The 20,126-nt window shown below is 40.8% G+C and overlaps 1 protein-coding gene across 1 annotated transcript in view; it reads right to left on the reverse strand.

The window, feature by feature from the left end:
• Positions 1-20,126, reverse strand: part of arhgap15 (Rho GTPase activating protein 15) — a 143,441-nt gene that overhangs the window by 38,794 nt on the left and 84,521 nt on the right. Inside the window, exons 10-12 of the mRNA XM_034187120.1 lie at positions 14,164-14,262; positions 10,035-10,112; positions 7,813-7,947 (exon numbers count right to left, since the gene is read on the reverse strand). Of these exons, the coding sequence (XP_034043011.1) occupies positions 7,813-7,947; positions 10,035-10,112; positions 14,164-14,262 (312 nt within the window). The remainder of the gene's footprint in view (positions 1-7,812; positions 7,948-10,034; positions 10,113-14,163; positions 14,263-20,126) is intronic.

The raw sequence follows: 20,126 nt of genomic DNA on the forward strand, positions 1-20,126 counted from the left end.
CGCAGCGGGACGTCCTGCAGCGCTTCCAGGCGCCGTCGTCGACCTGTTTCGACCTGAAAACATCCCAATTTAAGGCTTAATTCACCCAGGACGTCGTGAGAGATTCAGAAGAGGCCGGCATGAGGAGTTTATGCGGACATTCCACTGTTTAAGGACATTTTGTAATGAAAGATGTGCGCGCAAATTCGCCGAGACGTGTGTGCGCCGCGACAGGAAAAACACCTCCGTGTTGAAAACCATTTGTAAAATTCAGGCGGCTTTTGATGGTTTTCAACAAGTGAGTAACTGAGAAATTGTTTAACAGCTTGGGCATGTTCCAACTTGCCCGTTAAGGTTTCCAACGGAAGTGTTTTTCCTGTCGCGACCCCCCGCGGTCGGGTCCGGCCCAACATGCGACTCTGCCCGCACGTTCTTTCATTACAAAATGTCCGTTAACAATGGAATGTCCGAATAAACTCCTCATGCCGACTTCTTCTGAAAGTTCTCTGTTCTCTGACGACTTCCTGGATCAACAGAGCCTGAAATGTGGAAGTTTTCAACTTGAAACGGTGAGACGCTGCCGCCTCGAAGCGCAGATCGCTGTCAGGCGCCGTGGGCTGTCCTTACGGCGACACTACCAGACCAAAATCTCTCATCAGCCGTTAATTTTTACTGAAAACCAGCTGAATTTATCGAATGGTGTCCACTCAGTTGTGCCTTACAGTTTTGAAAAAATTTTGATCAAACAAAGCAGCAGTCTCTGAGCCATTCCTAAACAATGAAAAAAACGACGAGAGGGTGGGCGACTCCTCACTCAAAGACTGCCCACAGGCAAATGATGTAACCGACAGGCGTGAAAAAACTCTCGCATGCCCACGAGGGTTCAAGCATGTCTGATGTAATCACACGTGATTCAAATCCATATGGTTTTTGAAAAAAATAATAAGGTCGGATACTTTTCTAATAGACCTCGTAGAGTTTATTATGTCTAGAGTTTAAGGATCCAGTGACCAATTTCATATTTATTTACTTTAAGACAATAAAATGTTCAATTTCAGCTTAATCAGCTTATAAAGCGCCAAATTACAACAAAAGCCGTCTCAAGGTGCCTCACACAGAACAGTTCAACATAAAAAAAAAAAAAAAAAAATAGGTTTTAAGTCTTGACTTAAAAATGTCCACGGGCTCCAACTGCCTCACTGAGGGCCATGTACTGGTAACCCAGAATGAGATTGCCCACTCAACAAACTTCCCAGCCTTTTGGACATGATGAAGGGACTTGGGCTGTCATACCTGGTTTTTCCCCTTTGGGTACACCTAGAATGGCCAATTTTTAGCTTAAATTTTCAAAAGCCTCCCCCCTTCCACACCACAACCCCACCCCCCTCGGTCGCTTCGCTCCCTCGACATTACCACTACGCTAAGATTTTATCCTAGCTAGAACCCTGATAAAGTCTACGAGGTCTGTTAGAAAAGTATCCGACCTTATTATTTAAAAAAAAAAAAACATATGGATTTGAATCACGTGTGATTGCGTCAGACAAACTTGAACCCTCGTGCGCATGCGTGAGTTTTTTCATGCCTGTCGGTTGCGTCATTCGCCTGTGAGCAGGCTTTGAGTGAGGTGTGGTCCACCCCTCTTGTCTATTTTTTATTGCGAATAAATGTTTGAACGATTTGGAGCTTTGCTGCATCAATTTTTTTCCAGAAACTGTGAGAGACCTCCAGGTGGACACCGTTCGAAAAATTAATATGGCTTTCAGGGACGATTTTATGGGGATTAAACAGATTACGGGGTGTTACTGCCGCTTTAAGGACGGCCCACAACTGCTGAGAGCGCGGCGTGCTCCCAGCCCCCATCGACAGGCTGACATCCTGCTGGAACAACCAGATCATTTCCAACGTGAAAGCTTTGTTGATCCGGGACCTCGTCTGACTTTCACAAAAAGGCAGAAGATGTGGACATCAGCACTTTTTCCGGCACATTCCACCGTTACAGGAGTTTTTTTTTCATGGAAAGAAAAGCGGAGGGACGCGCCACGGAGCCGTTCATTACGTGGGACAAAACCACCTCGGTTTGGTGTTGGTCTCTCAGGACAGCTTTCAGGTGGATTTCAGACGGATTCCGGTTGCTTTCCAGTCGTGTGAATATCCGATTGTGATTGTGCATGAGCTGGACATGCCAGAACATGTCCCGTGAGGCTTCATCACGGCGTTGCTTTGCACCGAGCGGCTGCACCGCGATGCGCGGTGGAGCAGCTTCTCTTTTCATGACAAAAACTCCTGTAACAGTGAAATGTGCCATTCATTTTTAAACTGGACACTGTCTTGATCCGGTATGTCATCTGACTAGCACAGGAATTGTGAAAAGACGTGGACATCAGCACTTTTTCCGGCACATTAACACAGAGTGTGGAGGAGTTCCGCGCGTCGCGGTGCAGCCGCTCGGCGCAAAGCAACGCCGTGATGAAGCCTCATGGGACATGTTCTGGCATGTCCAGCTCATGCACAATCACAATCGGATATTCACACGACTGGAAAGCAACCGGAATCCATCTGAAATCCACCTGAAAGCCGTCCTGTGAGACCAACACCGAGGTGGTTTTGTCCCGCGTAATGAACGGCTCCGTGGCGCGTCCCTCCGCTTTTCTTTCCATGAAAAAAACTCCTGTAACGGTGGAATGTGCCGGAAAAAGTGCTGATGTCCACATCTTCTGCCTTTTTGTGAAAGTCAGACGAGGTCCCGGATCAACAAAGCCTTCACGTTGGAAATGATCTGGCTGTTTGTGCGGGTTGTCAGCCTGTCCGTCGCCGCGCTCTCAGCAGTTGTGGGCCGTCCTTAAAGCGGCAGTAACACCCCGTAATCTGTTTAATTCCCATAAAATCATCCCTGAAAGCCATATTCATTTTTTGAACGGTGTCCACTTGGAGGTCTCTCACAGTTTCTGGAAAAAAATTGATGCAGCAAAGCTCCAAATCGTTGAGACATTTATTCGCAATAAAAAATAGACGAGAGGGGTGGACCACACCTCACTCAAAGCCTGCTCACAGGTGAATGACGCAACTGACAGGCATGAAAAAAACTCACGCATGCGCACGAGGGTTCAAGCTTGTCTGATGCAATCACACGTGATTCAAATCCATATGTTTAAAAAAAAAAAAAAAAAAAGGTCGGATACTTTTCTAACAGACCTCGTACTTGTGCCTTTACGTGTCCATGTTTCTGCATTTGCCTCTATGATGTCATAAAGTATATTGTACTTGGCCCCACAAATCGTAGAAACATGGTGTCTAACCAGATCCTTACTCTGGATGGCATTACCCTGACCTCTAGTAATACTGTGAGAAATCTTGGAGTCATTTTTGATCAGGATATGTCCTTCAATGCAGATAATAAACAAATATGTAGGACTGCTTTTTTTGCATTTGGGCAATATCTCTAAAATTAGAAAGGTCTTGTCTCAGAGTGATGCTGAAAAACTAATTCATGCATTTATTTCCTCTAGGCTGGACTATTGTAATTCATTATTATCAGGTTGTCCTAAAAGTTCCCTGAAAAGCCTTCAGTTAATTCAAAATGCTGCAGCTAGAGTACTGACAGGGACTAGAAGGAGAGAGCACATCTCACCCATATTGGCCTCTCTTCATTGGCTTCCTGTTAATTCTAGAATAGAATTTAAAATTCTTCTTCTTACTTATAAGGTTTTGAATAATCAGGTCCCATCTTATCTTAGGGACCTCATAGTACCATATCACCCCAATAGAGCGCTTCGCTCTCAGACTGCAGGCTTACTTGTAGTTCCTAGGGTTTGTAAGAGTAGAATGGGAGGCAGAGCCTTCAGCTTTCAGGCTCCTCTCCTGTGGAACCAGCTCCCAATTCAGATCAGGGAGACAGACACCCTCTCTACTTTTAAGATTAGGCTTAAAACTTTCCTTTTTGCTAAAGCTTATAGTTAGGGCTGGATCAGGTGACCCTGAACCATCCCTTAGTTATGCTGCTATAGACTTAGACTGCTGGGGGGTTCCCATGATGCACTGAGTGTTTCTTTCTCTTTTTGCTCTGTATGCACCACTCTGCATTTAATCATTAGTGATTGATCTCTGTTCTCTTCCACAGCATGTCGTTTTCCTGGTTCTCTCCCTCAGCCCCAACCAGTCCCAGCAGAAGACTGCCCCTCCCTGAGCCTGGTTCTGCTGGAGATTTCTTCCTGTTAAAAGGGAGTTTTTCCTTCCCACTGTCGCCAAGTGCTTGCTCACAGGGGGTCGTTTTGACTGTTGGGGTTTTTCCGTAATTATTGTATGGCTTTGCCTTACAATATAAAGCGCCTTGGGGCAACTGTTTGTTGTGATTTGGCGCTATATAAATAAAATTGATTTGATTTGATAAAGTGGACTTGTGCCTTTACATGTCCGTTTGTTACTGCATGTGCCTCTATGATGTCATAACATGTACTTGTGCCTTTACGTGTCTGTGCTGTTGCATGTGCCTCTATGATGTCATAAAGTGTACTTGTGCCTTTACGTGTCTGTGCTGTTGCATGTGCCTCTATGATGTCATAAGGTGTACTTGTGCCTTTACATTTGTGTTTTTGCATTTACCTCCATGTCATAACGTGTACTTGTATTGTTACATGTCTATGGTGTTACATTTGCCTCTATGACGTCATAAAGTCTACTTGTGCCTTTACGCGTCCGTGCTGTTGCATTTGCCTCTATGATGTCATAACGTGCACTAGAGCTGAAACAACTAATCGAGCTAATCGATTAAAATCGATTATTAAAATAGTTGTCAACTAATTTAGTCATTGATTATTTGCTAAATAACTTTGATCACAGCAAATGTTTTGTTTCTTCCATATAATCACCCGAGCTTTTCTTTGAATCTTGAACCAATGAAGGAGTGCTTCGAGCTGCTGCTTCGTTGGTTTCATTTGTTTTATTTCGTTTTATGTTAATTTTTCTCAACTAAAACCCTAAAGAGCACATGTCTAAGGAATAGTTACCTTTTTATGTTCAACTGACCTGTTATGGTCTTCTGAAACAGTTGATAGATGTATTTTATGCCAACACCGATGCTAACCTGTTAGCATGTCTATGGCGTCTTCAATGTTAAAGTTAGCATTAAGCTGCTGGCATTTCAGCATGTTTGTGCATTTGTTTTCTGTCTAATAATTATAGTTATAATTATCAGTGTTTGGTGTCATAAAAGAGTCAAATGTATTACAAATTATAATATTTTAAAATGTAATTTTATTTATATATTAATAATAATAGCAACAATAATAATAGTAATAATAACTAATAATGCTACAATACAATTTTAGAGAAAGAGACATGAGTCACATGTGTCATTGTGAAATGACCACATAGTTATACAGAGAATGCTGCACGAGTCAGGCTACAGTTTTTGATTTAGATTTTATGGTTAACTGGTTATGCTAATTGCTCATTTGCAGCAACAAAAATACCTCTTTTTTCGCCATATATTTTATAACATTTATATGTTTCAATGTTGTTTTATGGCAACTCAGCACTTTGATAAAGCAATGTCATTTGAAATATTTTGTTCTTTATTATAAACTGTTTTATTCTTTATTATTTTATATTTCAACAGCCAAGGGACATTTGACGATTTGTTGATTTTCAAGTATTTTAAGTTTTTGTGTCGAAACCCCATCAGATTCATCGACGATCCAAATAATCGTTTGTTGCAGCCCTAAAGTCTACTTGTGCCTTTACGTGTCTGTGCTGTTGCATGTACCTCTATGATGTCGTAAAGTGTACTTGTGCCTTTACGTGTCCGTGCTGTTGCATGTGCCTCTATGATGTCATAAAGTGTACTTGTGCCTTTACGTGTCCGTGTTTCTGCATTTACCTCCATGTCATACCGTGTACTTGTAGTGTTACGTGTCTATGGTTTTGCATTTGCCTCTATGATGTCAAAGTATACTTGTGTCTTTACGTGTCCGTGTTTTTGCATTTGCCTCCATGATGTCATAAAGTGTACTTGTGCCTTGAAGCCTCCGTGTTTTTGCATTTGCCTCCATGATGTCATGAAGTGTACTTGTGCCTTTACGCGTCCGTGTTTCTGCATTTGCCTCTATGATGTCATAAAGTGCCTTTATGTGTCTGTGCTGTTGCATTTGCCTCTATGATGTCATAAAGTGTACTTGTGCCTTTACATGTCTGCGCTGTTGCATTTGCCTCTATAATGTCATAAAGTGTACTTGTGCCTTTACATGTCTGCGCTGTTGCATTTGCCTCTATAATGTCATAAAGTGTACTTGTGCCTTTACGTGTGTTTTTACATTTACCTCTATGATGTCATAAAGTGTACTTGTGCCTTTATGCGTCCGTGTTTCAGCATTTACCTCTATAATGTCAGAAAGTGTACTTGTGCATTTACGCGTCCGTGTTTCAGCATTTACCTCTATAATGTCAGAAAGTGTACTTGTGCATTTACGCGTCCGTGTTTCAGCATTTACCTCTATGATCTCATAAAGTGTGCTTGTGCCTTTACGTGCCTGTGTTTCTGCATTTACCTCTATGATGTCATGAAGTGTACTTGTGTCTTTACGTGTCCGTGCTGTTGCATTTGCCTCTATGATGTCATAAAGTGTACTTGTGCCTTTACGTGTCTGTGTTTCTGCATTTGCCTCCATGATGTCATAAAGTGTAGTTGTGCCTTTAGGCGTCCGTGTTTTTGTATTTGCCTCCATGATGTCATAAAGTGTACTTGTGCCTTTACGTGTCCGTGCTGTTGCATTTGCCTCCATGATGTTAAAGTCTACTTGTGTCTTTACGCGTCCGTGTTTTTGCGTTTGCCTCTATGATGTCAAAGTCTACTTGTGTCTTTACGCGTCCGTGTTTTTGCGTTTGCTTCTATGATGTCAAAGTCTACTTGTGCCTTTACGCGTCCGTGTTTTTGCATTTGCCTCTATGATGTCAAAGTCTACTTGTGTCTTTACGCGTCCGTGTTTTTGCATTTGCCTCTATGATGTCATAAAGTGTACTTGTGTCTTTACGTGTCCATGCTGTTGCATTTGCCTCTATGATGTCATAAAGTGTACTTGTGCCTTTACCTGTCCGTGTTTCTGAATTTGCCTCCAAGATGTCATAAAGTGTAGTTGTGCCTTTAGGCGTCGGTGTTTTTGTATTTGCCTCCATGATGTCATAAAGTGTACTTGTGCCTTTACATGTCCGTGCTGTTGCATTTGCCTCCATGATGTCATAAAAGGTACTTGTGCCTTTACGTGTCTGTGCTGTTGCATTTGCCTCTATGATGTCATAAAGTGTACTTGTGCCTTTACGTGTCTGTTTTTTACATTTGCCTCCATGATGTCATAAAGTGTACTTGTGCCTTTAGTGTCTGTTTTTTACATTTGCCTCTATGATGTCATCAAGTGTAATTGTGCCTTTACAAGTGTCGAATAAACCCCTACAGTTTAATATAGTATAATTGTCCCTTTATGTCTGTATTTTTACAATTGCCTCTATGATGTCATAAAGTGTAACTGTGCCTTTATGTTTCTGTTTATCCATTTCTTTCCAGTAACTCGTACAAACATCTGTGTTCTGCGAGTTGATTTTGTGGGATCGTTTACTCAAAGGTTTCTGCAGCTCGCTCGGTCTCTGACTAAAGCAGTCTGAGCTGAGCCGCCTGCAGGGACAAAGCTTCTGCAGGCAAATGCACACTGTGAACAGGATTAAGGCTAAAGTACTGTGGGCTCAAATGAATGTGCTGCTGTGCACCAAGTATCAGCAAACATCCCGACACATGAGCTCTGATAACAAAAAACAGCACAAGTCGGGATTCTGAGCCGCACTACTCACTGATGGCCTCCACAAATGGCTGGAAGAACCGGAATGGGAACAGAGGCTCTGGCAACTCTCGGAAAAACATCTTCAGGGCGCCAGTGACGACGTGGATGTCCTCCCATTGGCTGGCATCCAAGTTAAGCTCCTCCTCTGGGGAAACAGCAACATGGTTTTAATTGGAAGAATTAACCGGGGCTAATTACTATGCTAATGTTTACCTGCTAACAGGCGGCACCTCAGTGCCCCCGGCCGCCCCTCGCTCTGGGTGGCGCCACATGTTCCTGCTGTCGGTTTGAGGCTACGGCTCAAATCACTTTGGTTTAATAGAACTGAGACCAGAGAAGAACCACCAGGTACAACAAGCTCCGGGCCCTCAGCTCCAGCTGACAAACCGTTCGGATCGACGGCACCATGGAAGCGCGCCACTTTTACCGCCAGAGACCATTAACCCGAACACAGCAATCATCAGCACGCATCAAGGGAAATGTTCACATGCCGCCAGCTCATTTAAAGGCACAAAACCGTGCTTTGTCCAATTTAGCACAAACAGCATGAAGGGCTGTGAACTTTAACAGCGACTGTGACTGTTTCTACCAAACAGCCATGAAAAATAACTTGAGCAGGTCAAATGACACCTGAATCTGTGTGATTCTTTGTGAGGCTCCCGTTTTGCTCGAGGTCACCACGTCGGGTCGTAAATTCTTGTAAAAAGTGGTGAAGATCTGTGGATCTTCTCTGAAAGTGTTTCTTTCTCTTTTTGCTCTGTATGCACCACTCTGCATTTAATCATTAGTGATTGATCTCTGCTCCCCTCCACAGCATGTCTTTTTCCTGGTTCTCTCACTCAGCCCCAACCAGTCCCAGCAGAAGACTGCCCCTCCCTGAGCCTGGTTCTGTTGGAGGTTTCTTCCTGTTAAAAGAGAGTTTTTCCTTCCCACTGTCGCCAAGTGCTTGCTCACAGGGGGTCGTTTTGACCTTTGGGGTTTTTACGTAATTATTGTATGGCCTTGCCTTACAATATAAAGCGCCTTGGGGTAACTGTTTGTTGTGATTTGGCGCTATATAAATAAAATTGATCTGAATTGAACTGAATCTGCAAAACCGACGGGGGAAAAGTTCAGTCCCCCAAAAGTTCAGTCTGAACCAATCAATTGTTGTTACACTAAATTCTGGTGGCAGGGGAGGTGATGGTCTAGTGGTTAAGGTGTTGGGCTTGAGACCAGAAGATCCTCAGTTCAAATCCCCGCCTGACTGGAAAATCACTAAGGGCCTTTGGGCAAGGTCCTTAATCCTCTAGATGCTCCGGGTGTGTACTGAGCGCTTTGTATGGCAGCACCCTGACATCGGGGTGAATGTGAGGCATAACTGTAAAGCGCTTTGAGCGTCTGATGCAGATGGAAAAGCGCTATATAAATGCAGTCCATATACCATTTGTGATGGCTCAGAAAAATGGTGTCATAGGAACTGGCTTCAAATTATCATATGTAAGATTTTTACCCAAAGCCAAAATATGGCCATTGGGTATTGGGAAGACTTTGCGTCCGTATGTCTGTGTTCAGCATAAGTCCAGTCCAATTACTGTCAGAGTCTTCAAATTCACAGGGAACATTCTGGAGACATAGACCTTGGACAAGTTCAAAGATGGCTAACCTTGACCTATTTTAAGAGGTCAAAAGGTCATATTCTTTTTCCTATTTTTATGCTTGTACAGCTGAGGGTATTTTAACATCTAATATATAAAGCTGACGGTGTGTGTGTGTGTGTGTGTGCTCGCAATGCACAGCCACAGTAATTAAGCAATCAACACCAAACTTGGTATGGTGACTGGGGGCACCAAGGGGGAGGTCACTGGGGGCCTTAGGTTGACAGCATATGTGCGCGAACACACACACACACACACACACACACACACACACACACGGTCAGCCTTATATATTAGTTCGCGACCCAGTCACTGGAGCCCTTATTTTCGCAGTTCACGTGGTACTCAGGTCAAGTAGCAACACCATGAATGTCACAAATTGCTCTGTAAAAATTAATGACGACAACATACACACAACGCAACTTACTACACCTTAACTAAAGCGACATGAAATATACAATGACATGGATAAAGTTCAGCTTTATTACCCGCGTGTAGAACAGCTAACTCAGCTAGTTGTGCTAAATTATTTAAAAGGTTACAGAGTACGTAAATCAACCAACCAAAGTCAGACAATCAAAACTCGCCAACAAACCTTGATCGACTATGAAGCGAAGCTTCTGGATGGTTGCTAGGTTACCGCTGACTCTGTAAATCCCGTCAACGTCCAGACCTGGAAACACAAACACACATGATCAATACATGTCTGATCAATACAGAAGTCAATTGATGAGCATAACCAATAAATTTACATACATCTGTGTATCCAAGCGCACGATTACACAGAAAACTGGCTGTAAAATTGACGATTTATTGCAAGTTCAAAATTTTCAATAACTGTTTCTCTCTCACACACACACACACACACACACTTTATGGGTTTTATTTCATGAAATGAAAGCAATTTATTTTGTTTTTAACTGCCAGTATTTAATTCAATAGTCTACTGCATTTTCTGGAGTACAACTCAGTTATTTTACTAGTTTGGAAGCCCTGCCACTTATAACCCCCCCCCCCCCCCCCCCCCCCCAAAAAAAAACACAGGTTTGTTGATAATAAAACAGCAATTTATATTGGATTTTCTCATGAATCAAAGCACTAAATAAATTAAGAGAATAAATGGCAATATAAAAAATAATTGAAAAACTGCACAAAAATCTCAATGATACCGGAGAAAAAGGCGTGATTTATAGTCCCCAAAAATACAGTAATTATACGAAATTGGTTCATTTATTTCTGATTATATATTAAATGTGTTATCTAATTTCAGGTGTGCCAGAAATGTAACCCAATTAAATTTTAATTTTAAAAAAGTTGTATAATTTTTTTTTGAGCTGTTCACTCATTTTTATGTTGATCAGTTAAAGATTTTTCGCTTTGTTAAATGCCACACAAACTACATATTTTCCTTCAAATGAATGGATGAGTGGATTTATTGGTTTCTGTATTCCCCCACAAAGTCGTCCGGCAGTGATGTTTGAAAAGCAGATTTATCAAACACACGTCCACCTGAGGGGACGTGATGAAGTCTGATTCTTATTTCATACGGACTTTGTTTGAATCGCCGTGGTTTTAAAAACCATCATAGTTCAGATCTGGCCAAAAGGTTCCAATTATTTCTAAGGAAAAAAGGAGCAGTTTGGTGCCTCCAAATGGTTTCTACTCCATGCGACAATTACTGTGATTAGAGACACTGAGGTGACATGAGGAGGTGGATGAACTTCTCCACCGGCTCGAACCTTCTCTGTAATGACCGGTTCTTACAGCCCGAGGCATCAGAGCGGGCCGGCGTCGTCTTTGGGACAGTCGGGGCTCAGCGCGAGTGTGCCGAGGTAACCACGGTGACACTTCCTCCTGCGCTGTATATTGATTGTTCTAATGAACGCCCACATTTACAAACTCTGACAGTGGCCCCAAATGCAGCACTGCCCCCACCGGAGTGAAAAGTGATGCAGAAAACCTCAAAGAACTAAACAAGTTTTTCTAGTCATCTTTCAAAAACATAGAACCAACTATCAAAAAAAAAAAAAAAAAAACAGCCAACAGGACCAGTAACCAATCACAGAGAAGTTCCCCTAACATGCTTTATTTCACATTTTCTTTGGAACAAAGTTCTTCTTATTGTCACGCTGCCGTGAAAGTGGTAACTGCAGAAACACAAAGCCACTGCCACAGAAGCCTCAAACCACGTCCCAGCTGTCGGACACTTTGAAGCTTCCCTCACTTGCCTGGTTTGTTTACCATCCCTCTGCTTCGAGTTAACCTGCTCGAAACAAAATTATTACAGTATTTAAGTCGCACCTTTCTCTGTCTGTGGAACTCACCTTTTAAAAGTGTAGGTGACACCAAAAAATGTGCACAAATAATCACAAAAAATGATAAAATGTTGATATTTTAAAAATCCTGAACAGTAACAGTCGATGATAAGGGCACAGGTGAAGGATAAACTACAGCCTGCGCTCTATTTCAGCCCTCAGCCGCAGACATATTGTTGCAACATTATCACCAGAACGGGACCTGCTGATTGAAGACCAAATCAACTGTAAACACGGTGGAGGTCGAGCTGTTTACGGACATTTTTTTTTTTTTAAGTCCAGTTTGAAGGTGTTTCTGAAGAAGCTGTGGAGGACAGCCTTATTTAGACAACAATGAGGGAGAAGAAACCTTGGAGCAAAACCTTCAGTCTGACAACAGTGAAGATATTTATTGGCAGAGTTCAGAACACAGAATGGCGATTATAAAATAAATACATTTGTGAGAATTTTTTATTTATGATTTTTTTCTGAGAAAAAGGTACATTTCAAATCTAAAAAATGTCATGGACTGAAAATATCAGCTATATTTAAAATAAATAGTTTCTTGAATAGTTAGTGTACTGTACGTTAGTAGTGTAACACGTTATTAAATCTTAAAACCATTCACACAGGGAGTAAATAATATAGTCTTAGCTGTCCATTTCAGTGAGAGATCATCTTCAGTCTGATAAAAACGTGAAAATAATTAAATTTGTTGTCCTGGCTGAAGAAAAGTCCATGATGGATCGAGTCTCTGCTGTACTGATACGGGACCGGCACGGTCAACTACAGGTGTAATTCCTTCATTGCATCTGCTGCTGATGGTTCGAGTCTCTGCTGTGAATGGATCCTCTTGTTCCACCACAAGCCGTTTTGAGCCACAAGTTAAAAGACTCGCAGCGCCTCATTTGCTCATAACATCTCAGTCTGCATGTGCCGAAATTCCCATGATCCAAAAAAATAAAATGTGAAAATAGTCAGTTTTGCCTCTATGTTGAGTGAAGAATCCGCATGACACTGTGCGCGCGCGCTCGTCAATATAAGTGCCTCTATCAAAAGGATTCTGCCGATGAGAATAAACCATTCTGACACAGAAAACACGATGCAGCTCCGACCTCAGTAGCCTGTAAAAATGCAAAATGAATCCAGAAATTAATGGGACTATTAAGATGATGGTTCTGGTACTGTGATCACTTCCTCCTTCTTGAAGTTCCTGGTTTTTAGTGGCGTGCAGTTCAAAGTCTGAATATTTATCTCTTCAGTAACTGCGCACCAGGAAAGGATAAATTTCAAACTGTTTAATTTTGGTCTTAAATTCTCAAAAATTACATATCGTGTCACCTACAGTTCAAACACAGTGTTTCCCTGGAAACAAGCTTAACACCAGGCAGGAACTCCATGTAGCACACGTGCATACCACAGTGTGTGCTGTTACTTTGCATAAGGACTTTTAAATCCCCAAAATAAGCAACATAAACAAATAAACGTGATGGACAACAGATTAGATTCATGTATTTTTTTTTAATAGGCTCTTTAGTTTGGGATTTTTGTGCACTGTTGTGTTGTTATTGTTGTACTTTTCTTTTGCTTAGTGTGTTGATTCCAGAGTTTTTGGTAAATAAACTGCTGCAGAATATAAGTCGCAGGACCTCCCAAGCTACTAAAGAAACTGTGATTTATACTCTGGAAAATATGGCACACACCATCATACTGTTTCTATTGATTGATTTAATTGATCTCCTTCAGATATTCAGTGAGATTAAAATGTTCTTGTCTCCATTCTGTGGCTGGAACAGTGTGATTTAACTGGTATATTTAGGTGAATGCAGACTTTAATTGACATTTGTTGTACCGAGTTCAGTCTTTGGGCGTCTGTTGTTTTCAGTCTTGTCTTTCTAAAGTATTGATTATCCATAAGAGGAAACACTTCCCTTGTCAAATTAGACAACGTCATTATTGAAAGGTGATAAAATTCAGAATTATTGGACAGTAAATTGAATATTGTGCAAGATGAACACACGTCCATTGATGAGGATCAATATTAGTTTCATTTAAATCATTGTTTAGATTATTGTTATTGGTGAAGTTACTGTAAAAGAAAAAAAAAAATCATGTAATCTGAAAATAAAGCTGCAACAATATTTTCCTGTTCGTTTCTCTCGGAAGCTCGAAGCTGAATTTTTATTTCCATTAAAAAGGCGACATCGTTGGCCACTGTGGCGCTAAATCCTGAGAGCGGCGGTTTAATCAGAAGGACTCAGAGTTTATGGGTCTCTGTGATTACACCCCAGATAACGAAGAGTCCTGAACAAACCTTCAGCCAAAACCGCAAATGGAACTCGTTAGTCAACACATAACTGTCACCGCACGGCTGTAAATCTGCACTGGACCCCGCCCAGACACACACACACACACGGATGCAGAACGCACCTCGCTTCTCCACGGCGTCCAAGCAGAGCTTCACAAACTGCGGCACCGTGGATCCTTCACGCTCGCACAGCGTCAGCAGGTGGCAGCCAAACACGCGATCTGTGACACAAGACACGTTTAGAAAACATCCCGCTCAGATTTAGAGGGTTCACATCACTTCATTAAGTGAAACAAACAAAAAAACAGTCTTCAGGTGAGTTCAATCATTTCAACTTCACTTATTTCAGACTTCAGAACCTCAAAAAAAAAAAGAAAGAAAAAAAGACCGACATCCTGCGCGTGCACGCACACACACACACACACACATCACAGGTACATGCACAGCTGGATGAACCACCTATTGATCCTTATTATTGTGTTTGTGTTAAACCAGTTCAACAAAAACAATGAATTCCTTTCAAACTAAAATACAATTAAAGAAGTCAAATTCACCAAAAGGTTTGAGGATGTGAGTTTAAGTATCATCTTGATATGAACCATGTGCTAAATCACATCAACAGTGCAAATCAGTCTGAATAAACCAGAGGTAATCTGGTTTGAACTGTTTCTCAAGAACCAACACACTATCTCCTCAATTTAAACATTTTTTTCCCCTGATGGGCACCGTCATCATTATCTATTTAAAATATTAATAAATAAATAATGAACATAATGGGTCATGGATTCACTTTTTATATATTTGTTTAAATTCCAGACTAGATCCAAACTGGCTCAGGCCGGTTCAGAGGACTTCTGTTAAGTAGAGAAAAGGTGTTTAATTTCAAGTCCAATAACTTTTTGGGGTTGTGGTAAAATCACCAGGAAAATTAAGTATATTCTGGCCAACAGTGACGTAAAGCTGTGAGCCAAACTTAAAAGGTGACACATCATAAGGGAGTGAAAAGTCAGAATGAGAAACATACATCATGTGCTGCGAGTACACACACACTTATTATTTTTTTAGAATGCTGCTAACAACCCAACAAATCAACACCCTGAAGAAAGAACAAACAACATGAGCTCCGGACGACCACAAAGAATCTCAGCGACTCGTCACAGCAACATTCACACTCTTTTTGTTGCGTTTGTTTTTTTTAACTCACCAGCACTCAAAACAGACTTGTTTCTATGGAGCCGGATCAGAGACAGAACTGTTACCACAAATACAATTTACCACTGAAAGACAAATATGAACTGAAAAAAGAAAAAGAAAAAACTGCCACTGAAACATCTACTGAGTAAAGGTCAAGCCTCCAACACTTGTTTCCAATTCCACAAATTCTTACCTTGGAAAAAATTTTCAAGGTCAAAGTCCTGTAAGAAGTGGTTTTCATAGGCTAAAATACAATTCAAAATATAGATCAAAGGGCTTTTCAAAGTTGAAATCAAATATCCGCTGAATCCGCAATATGGATCAGATGCAGATCAAATTTAGTCTATTCATTCAGAGTGCGCCTCATTCGCCCTACTGAGGTTTCAAATCCCACAAAATCTTGAAAAACTTAGAGGAATTTGCCGTTCTGCGAGATCTCAGTAACATTAAGACCTGCACTAAAACACTCTGATCGGGCTGCACTTTAACCGCTGCACACGAACAACAGCATGAACATCACAACAAAAAACTCTTTGTATATTGTGTCTAAAACTCTGGTAAATATATTCTCTGGGTTTTTAGACATTGTTATTGTGTTTGTTTTATGTAAACATGAGAGAAGCTCAGGTTGTGTCTCCGTTATTTTCAGTGGGATTCACTGTGAGCCGCGATCACTTCCTGTTCATGTCGTTCTGGGGGAAAGTGAAGTTTGCTCTTTAACATACTGATTATCGTCCTTTACAGCACAGTTTGCCCTCTTTGTTCCACAGTAATATGTTTGAAAATCGGTTGGAGTTTATTAAATTCCATGCAGTTTAAACGTAGCAGAAACGGATTATTTAGAATATTTGTTTTAACAAGTTTTCAGGGTCTCATGAAGCAGTTTCTTATTAATGTGATGAAAAGCATAAAAAATTACATTTTGGTTGTACGAGGTCTGTCCGTAAAGTATAGGTCCTTTTTATTTTTTTCAAAAACTATATGGATTTCATTCATATGTTTTTACGTCAGACATGCTTGAACCCTCGTGCGCATGCGTGAGTTTTTCCACGCCTGTCGGTGACGTCATTCGCCTGTGAGCACTCCTTGTGGGAGGAGTCGTCCAGCCCCTCGTCGGAATTCCTTTGTCTGAGAAGTTGCTGAGAGACTGGCGCTTTGTTTGATCAAAATTTTTTCTAAACCTGTGAGACACATCGAAGTGGACACGGTTCGAAAAATTAAGCTGGTCTTCAGTGAAAATTTTAACAGCTGATGAGAGATTTTGAGGTGATTCTGTCGCTTTAAGGACTTTTCACGGTGTGAGACATCGCGCAGCGCTCTCAGGCAGCGTCATCAGCCTGTTTCAAGCTGAAAACCTCCACATTTCAGGCTCTGTTGATCCAGGACGTCGTGAGAGAACAGAGAAGTTTCAGAAGAAGTCGGTTTCAGCATTTTATCCGGATATTCCACTGTTAAAGGAGATTTTTTTAATGAAAGACGTGCGGGCGGATTGCAGCGTCGGCTCTCAGCCGCCGCGACGCTCTGCCACAGGAAAAACACCTCTGTTGGAAGCCTTGAAGACAAGTTGGAACATCTCCAGCTGATAAACAATTTCTCATATACTCACTCCACTGAAAGCCATCAAAAGTCAACTGGATTTTAACAAATGGTTATCAACACGGAGGTGTTTTTCCTGTGCCGCCGCACCGCGTCGGCTGCGTCCCGACGCGCGGACCCGTCCGCACGTCTTTCATTAAAAAAATCTCCTTTAACAGTGGAATATCCGGATAAAATGCTGAAACCGACTTCTTCTGAAACTTCTCTGTTCTCTCACGACGTCCTGGATCAATAGAGCCTGAAATGTGGAGGTTTTCAGCTTGAAACAGGCTGATGACGGCGCCTGAGAGCGCTGCGCGATGTCTCGCACCGTGAAAAGTCCTTAAAGCGACAGAATCACCTCAAAATCTCTCATCAGCTGTTAAAATTTTCACTGAAAACCAGCTTAATTTTTCGAACCGTGTCCACTTCGATGTGTCTCACAGGTTTAGAAAAAATTTTGATCAAACAAAGCGCCGGTCTCTCAGCAACTTCTCAGACAAAGGAATTCCGACGAGGGGCTGGACGACTCCTCCCACAAGGAGTGCTCACAGGCGAATGACGTCACCGACAGGCGTGGAAAAACTCACGCATGCGCACGAGGGTTCAAGCATGTCTGACGTAAAAACATATGAATGAAATCCATATAGTTTTTGAAAAAAATAAAAAGGACCTATACTTTACGGACAGACCTCGTATAATGTTCATTTGCAATTGTCATTATGTGGATTCTCTATGTTGTTTAGACTGCAGCAATGCTCTGGCATGCAAGGGATTATGGGATATCTCAATAAGGCGAATTGTCACAAATGAGAGCGACTATATATAAAAAAAAAAAATTGATTGAATTGATTGACTGAGGCACTTTTGATTGCAATATAATGCAAAATGTACACCAAATGGGCTTTTCAATATTAAATTAAAATGTCCACAAAATCCACAATCCAGATCAGATCCAGGTTAAAGTTTGTCAGGTGATAGTGACAGTCTGTACCACATGTTCAAATACGAGAGATTGGGGCACATTACTTACATTTGATTAAGATATAATGTAAAATATGCATTAAATGGGGTTTTCAATGTTAAATTTAAATGGCCACAAAATCTGTAATCTGGATCAGATGCAGATCAAAGTTTGTCAGGTGATAGTGAGTGACAGTGTGTACCACACGTTGAAATATGAGAGTGATTGGAGCACATTACTAACATTTGATTAAGATATAATGTAAAGTATACATTAAATGGGGTTTTCAATGTTCAATTTAAATGGCCACAAAATCTGTAATCTGGATCAGATCCAGATCAAACTTTGTCACTCAAAGGATACCATCCTACATAACACTCTCATATATGAAAGAAAAGTAATCTTTTTTGACAGTTATGAAATTTTAAAAATTCATTCAATATTAAAGATCGGGATTTTTACCAATATTCCATGATTTTTCCTGACTTTGCTGTTTGACCTGTGACCTTGAAAATTTAATCAATTGTCTATCAGGACATATATTTTCAGTAAAAAATTTCATAACGATGTGGGCTCCAGGTTGTTCACAAACAGACAAAGAAACAGGGTCAAAAAATATTTATATGTACTGGAAAAATAAGATGAAGTAAGGAAAAAAATAAAACACCCTTTTTAATATACTTTTAAAATTCTGATGATTTTTGTTTCAGTTTTTCTTTTCAGTTCAGCTGTCAGGATTCTGCTTCCATGTTTCAATGTCAACAGTTTTAAAATTGTCAAACATTCACACAAACTATTTCTGTTTCTATTTTAAGTTCTTCAAGTCAACAACTTGTCACAAACTACAACAGATAATTAGCTGTGAATGAACTGGATACAGAGGCTGAAACACAAAACCCAAATGTGAATATTACATACGAGTTTTCTGTAGAGGTTAAATCATTTAAAAGAGTAATTTCACACTAGCAGTCGTAGGTTTCACTCCACAGCATCACTGATTAACACCTGATGATGTTTTCTGTGATAATCTGGATCACTCAGACCTTTCTGGTTAGAGGTTGTTGAGAAGGTTTAAACTCATCCCAACAGGGACGAAATTTATAAATCCGCCCATCGGTTTAAAACTCTGCTGGAACCTCTTAGTGGTCTTCGGTCCATGTAGAAGTTCCATGTTTGGAATATGCCGAGCTGCCGATTTGGTGGCACCAGTGTGCTCTGCATGGAGGTCCATTTTTCCATTATTAGAGAAGGTTCCATCTGCGTGGTCGCGCCAAATGGGATGTCAAGATGTCAGGATTTGAGGTGAGACAGCAATTTAATATATTGAAGAAGAAGGAGACCAAATCTGCTGACCACTAAGTTTTGGAGAATTAAAACACATGAAAGAGGAAGGATCACAGTAAGAGGGTTTTTTTTCTTCTGCCCTTCTGTCAACGCGAGTGAAACACCTGCTTTTACTTTTTTTTCCAAGGACACACATTAGTATAAAATTATTTTCATATGGAGGTGAGAGTTCAGGACAACTGACAAAGTCTAACACGATTGTGTTTGAACCACAAAGGTTTTGCGCTGAATCAGCAAACTGCTTGCTCATCTCACAATCAGGACGGCAGCTCACAATCATTCTCATCATCGTTTGATTATTTTCTTGATTACTCAATTAGTTGTTTGGTCCATTAAATGTCAACAAAATGTTGAAAGATGTCAATCACTGTTATCCAGAGTTTTCACGTGTCTCATTTTGTCCACAGCCCAAAAATACTCAGTTCACTGCCAGATGTAAGAAGCTGAAATCAAAGAATTTTCATTAAAAAGACTCAAAATGATCCCTCAGTTATCAAAACTGCTGTTGATTAATAATTTCAGCTGTACTCAGAATAAGTATTAAAGGCCTCACATTATGGAAAACAAGTTTTATTTTCCTTTTTTATTTTAATTTAATTTTTTCGGTTTAATGTTGAATATTTCCGATGTCCCACAGGTCTACGAACATTTTCACAGAAATCCTCCAGCGATAAACATCACTGAGGCCTGAAAGAGCTCGTTTAAGAGCTCTGACATATATAACAACACAAAACCTCTAAATATTTCCTCACATTATTTAAAGACCACCACACTAAACAACCAGTTCCAAAATCCCTGAAGGGGAGAATAAGTAAAACAAATAAATATGACATGCAAAGTGAACATTTCTTCAGGACAGAGCAAGAACACTAGTTCATTTTATACAAAATGGATTAAAAACACTCAGCAGTGGTTTTGAAGATTAAGATTTGGGAACTGGGGAAATAGGTCCACGTCACATTTTGTAATGTTGCCTTTGTGCGATGGCACTTAACTGAAACACTAAAT

This window comes from Thalassophryne amazonica, chromosome 14 (genome assembly GCF_902500255.1).
Source record: "Thalassophryne amazonica chromosome 14, fThaAma1.1, whole genome shotgun sequence".
Taxonomy (NCBI): domain Eukaryota; kingdom Metazoa; phylum Chordata; class Actinopteri; order Batrachoidiformes; family Batrachoididae; genus Thalassophryne; species Thalassophryne amazonica.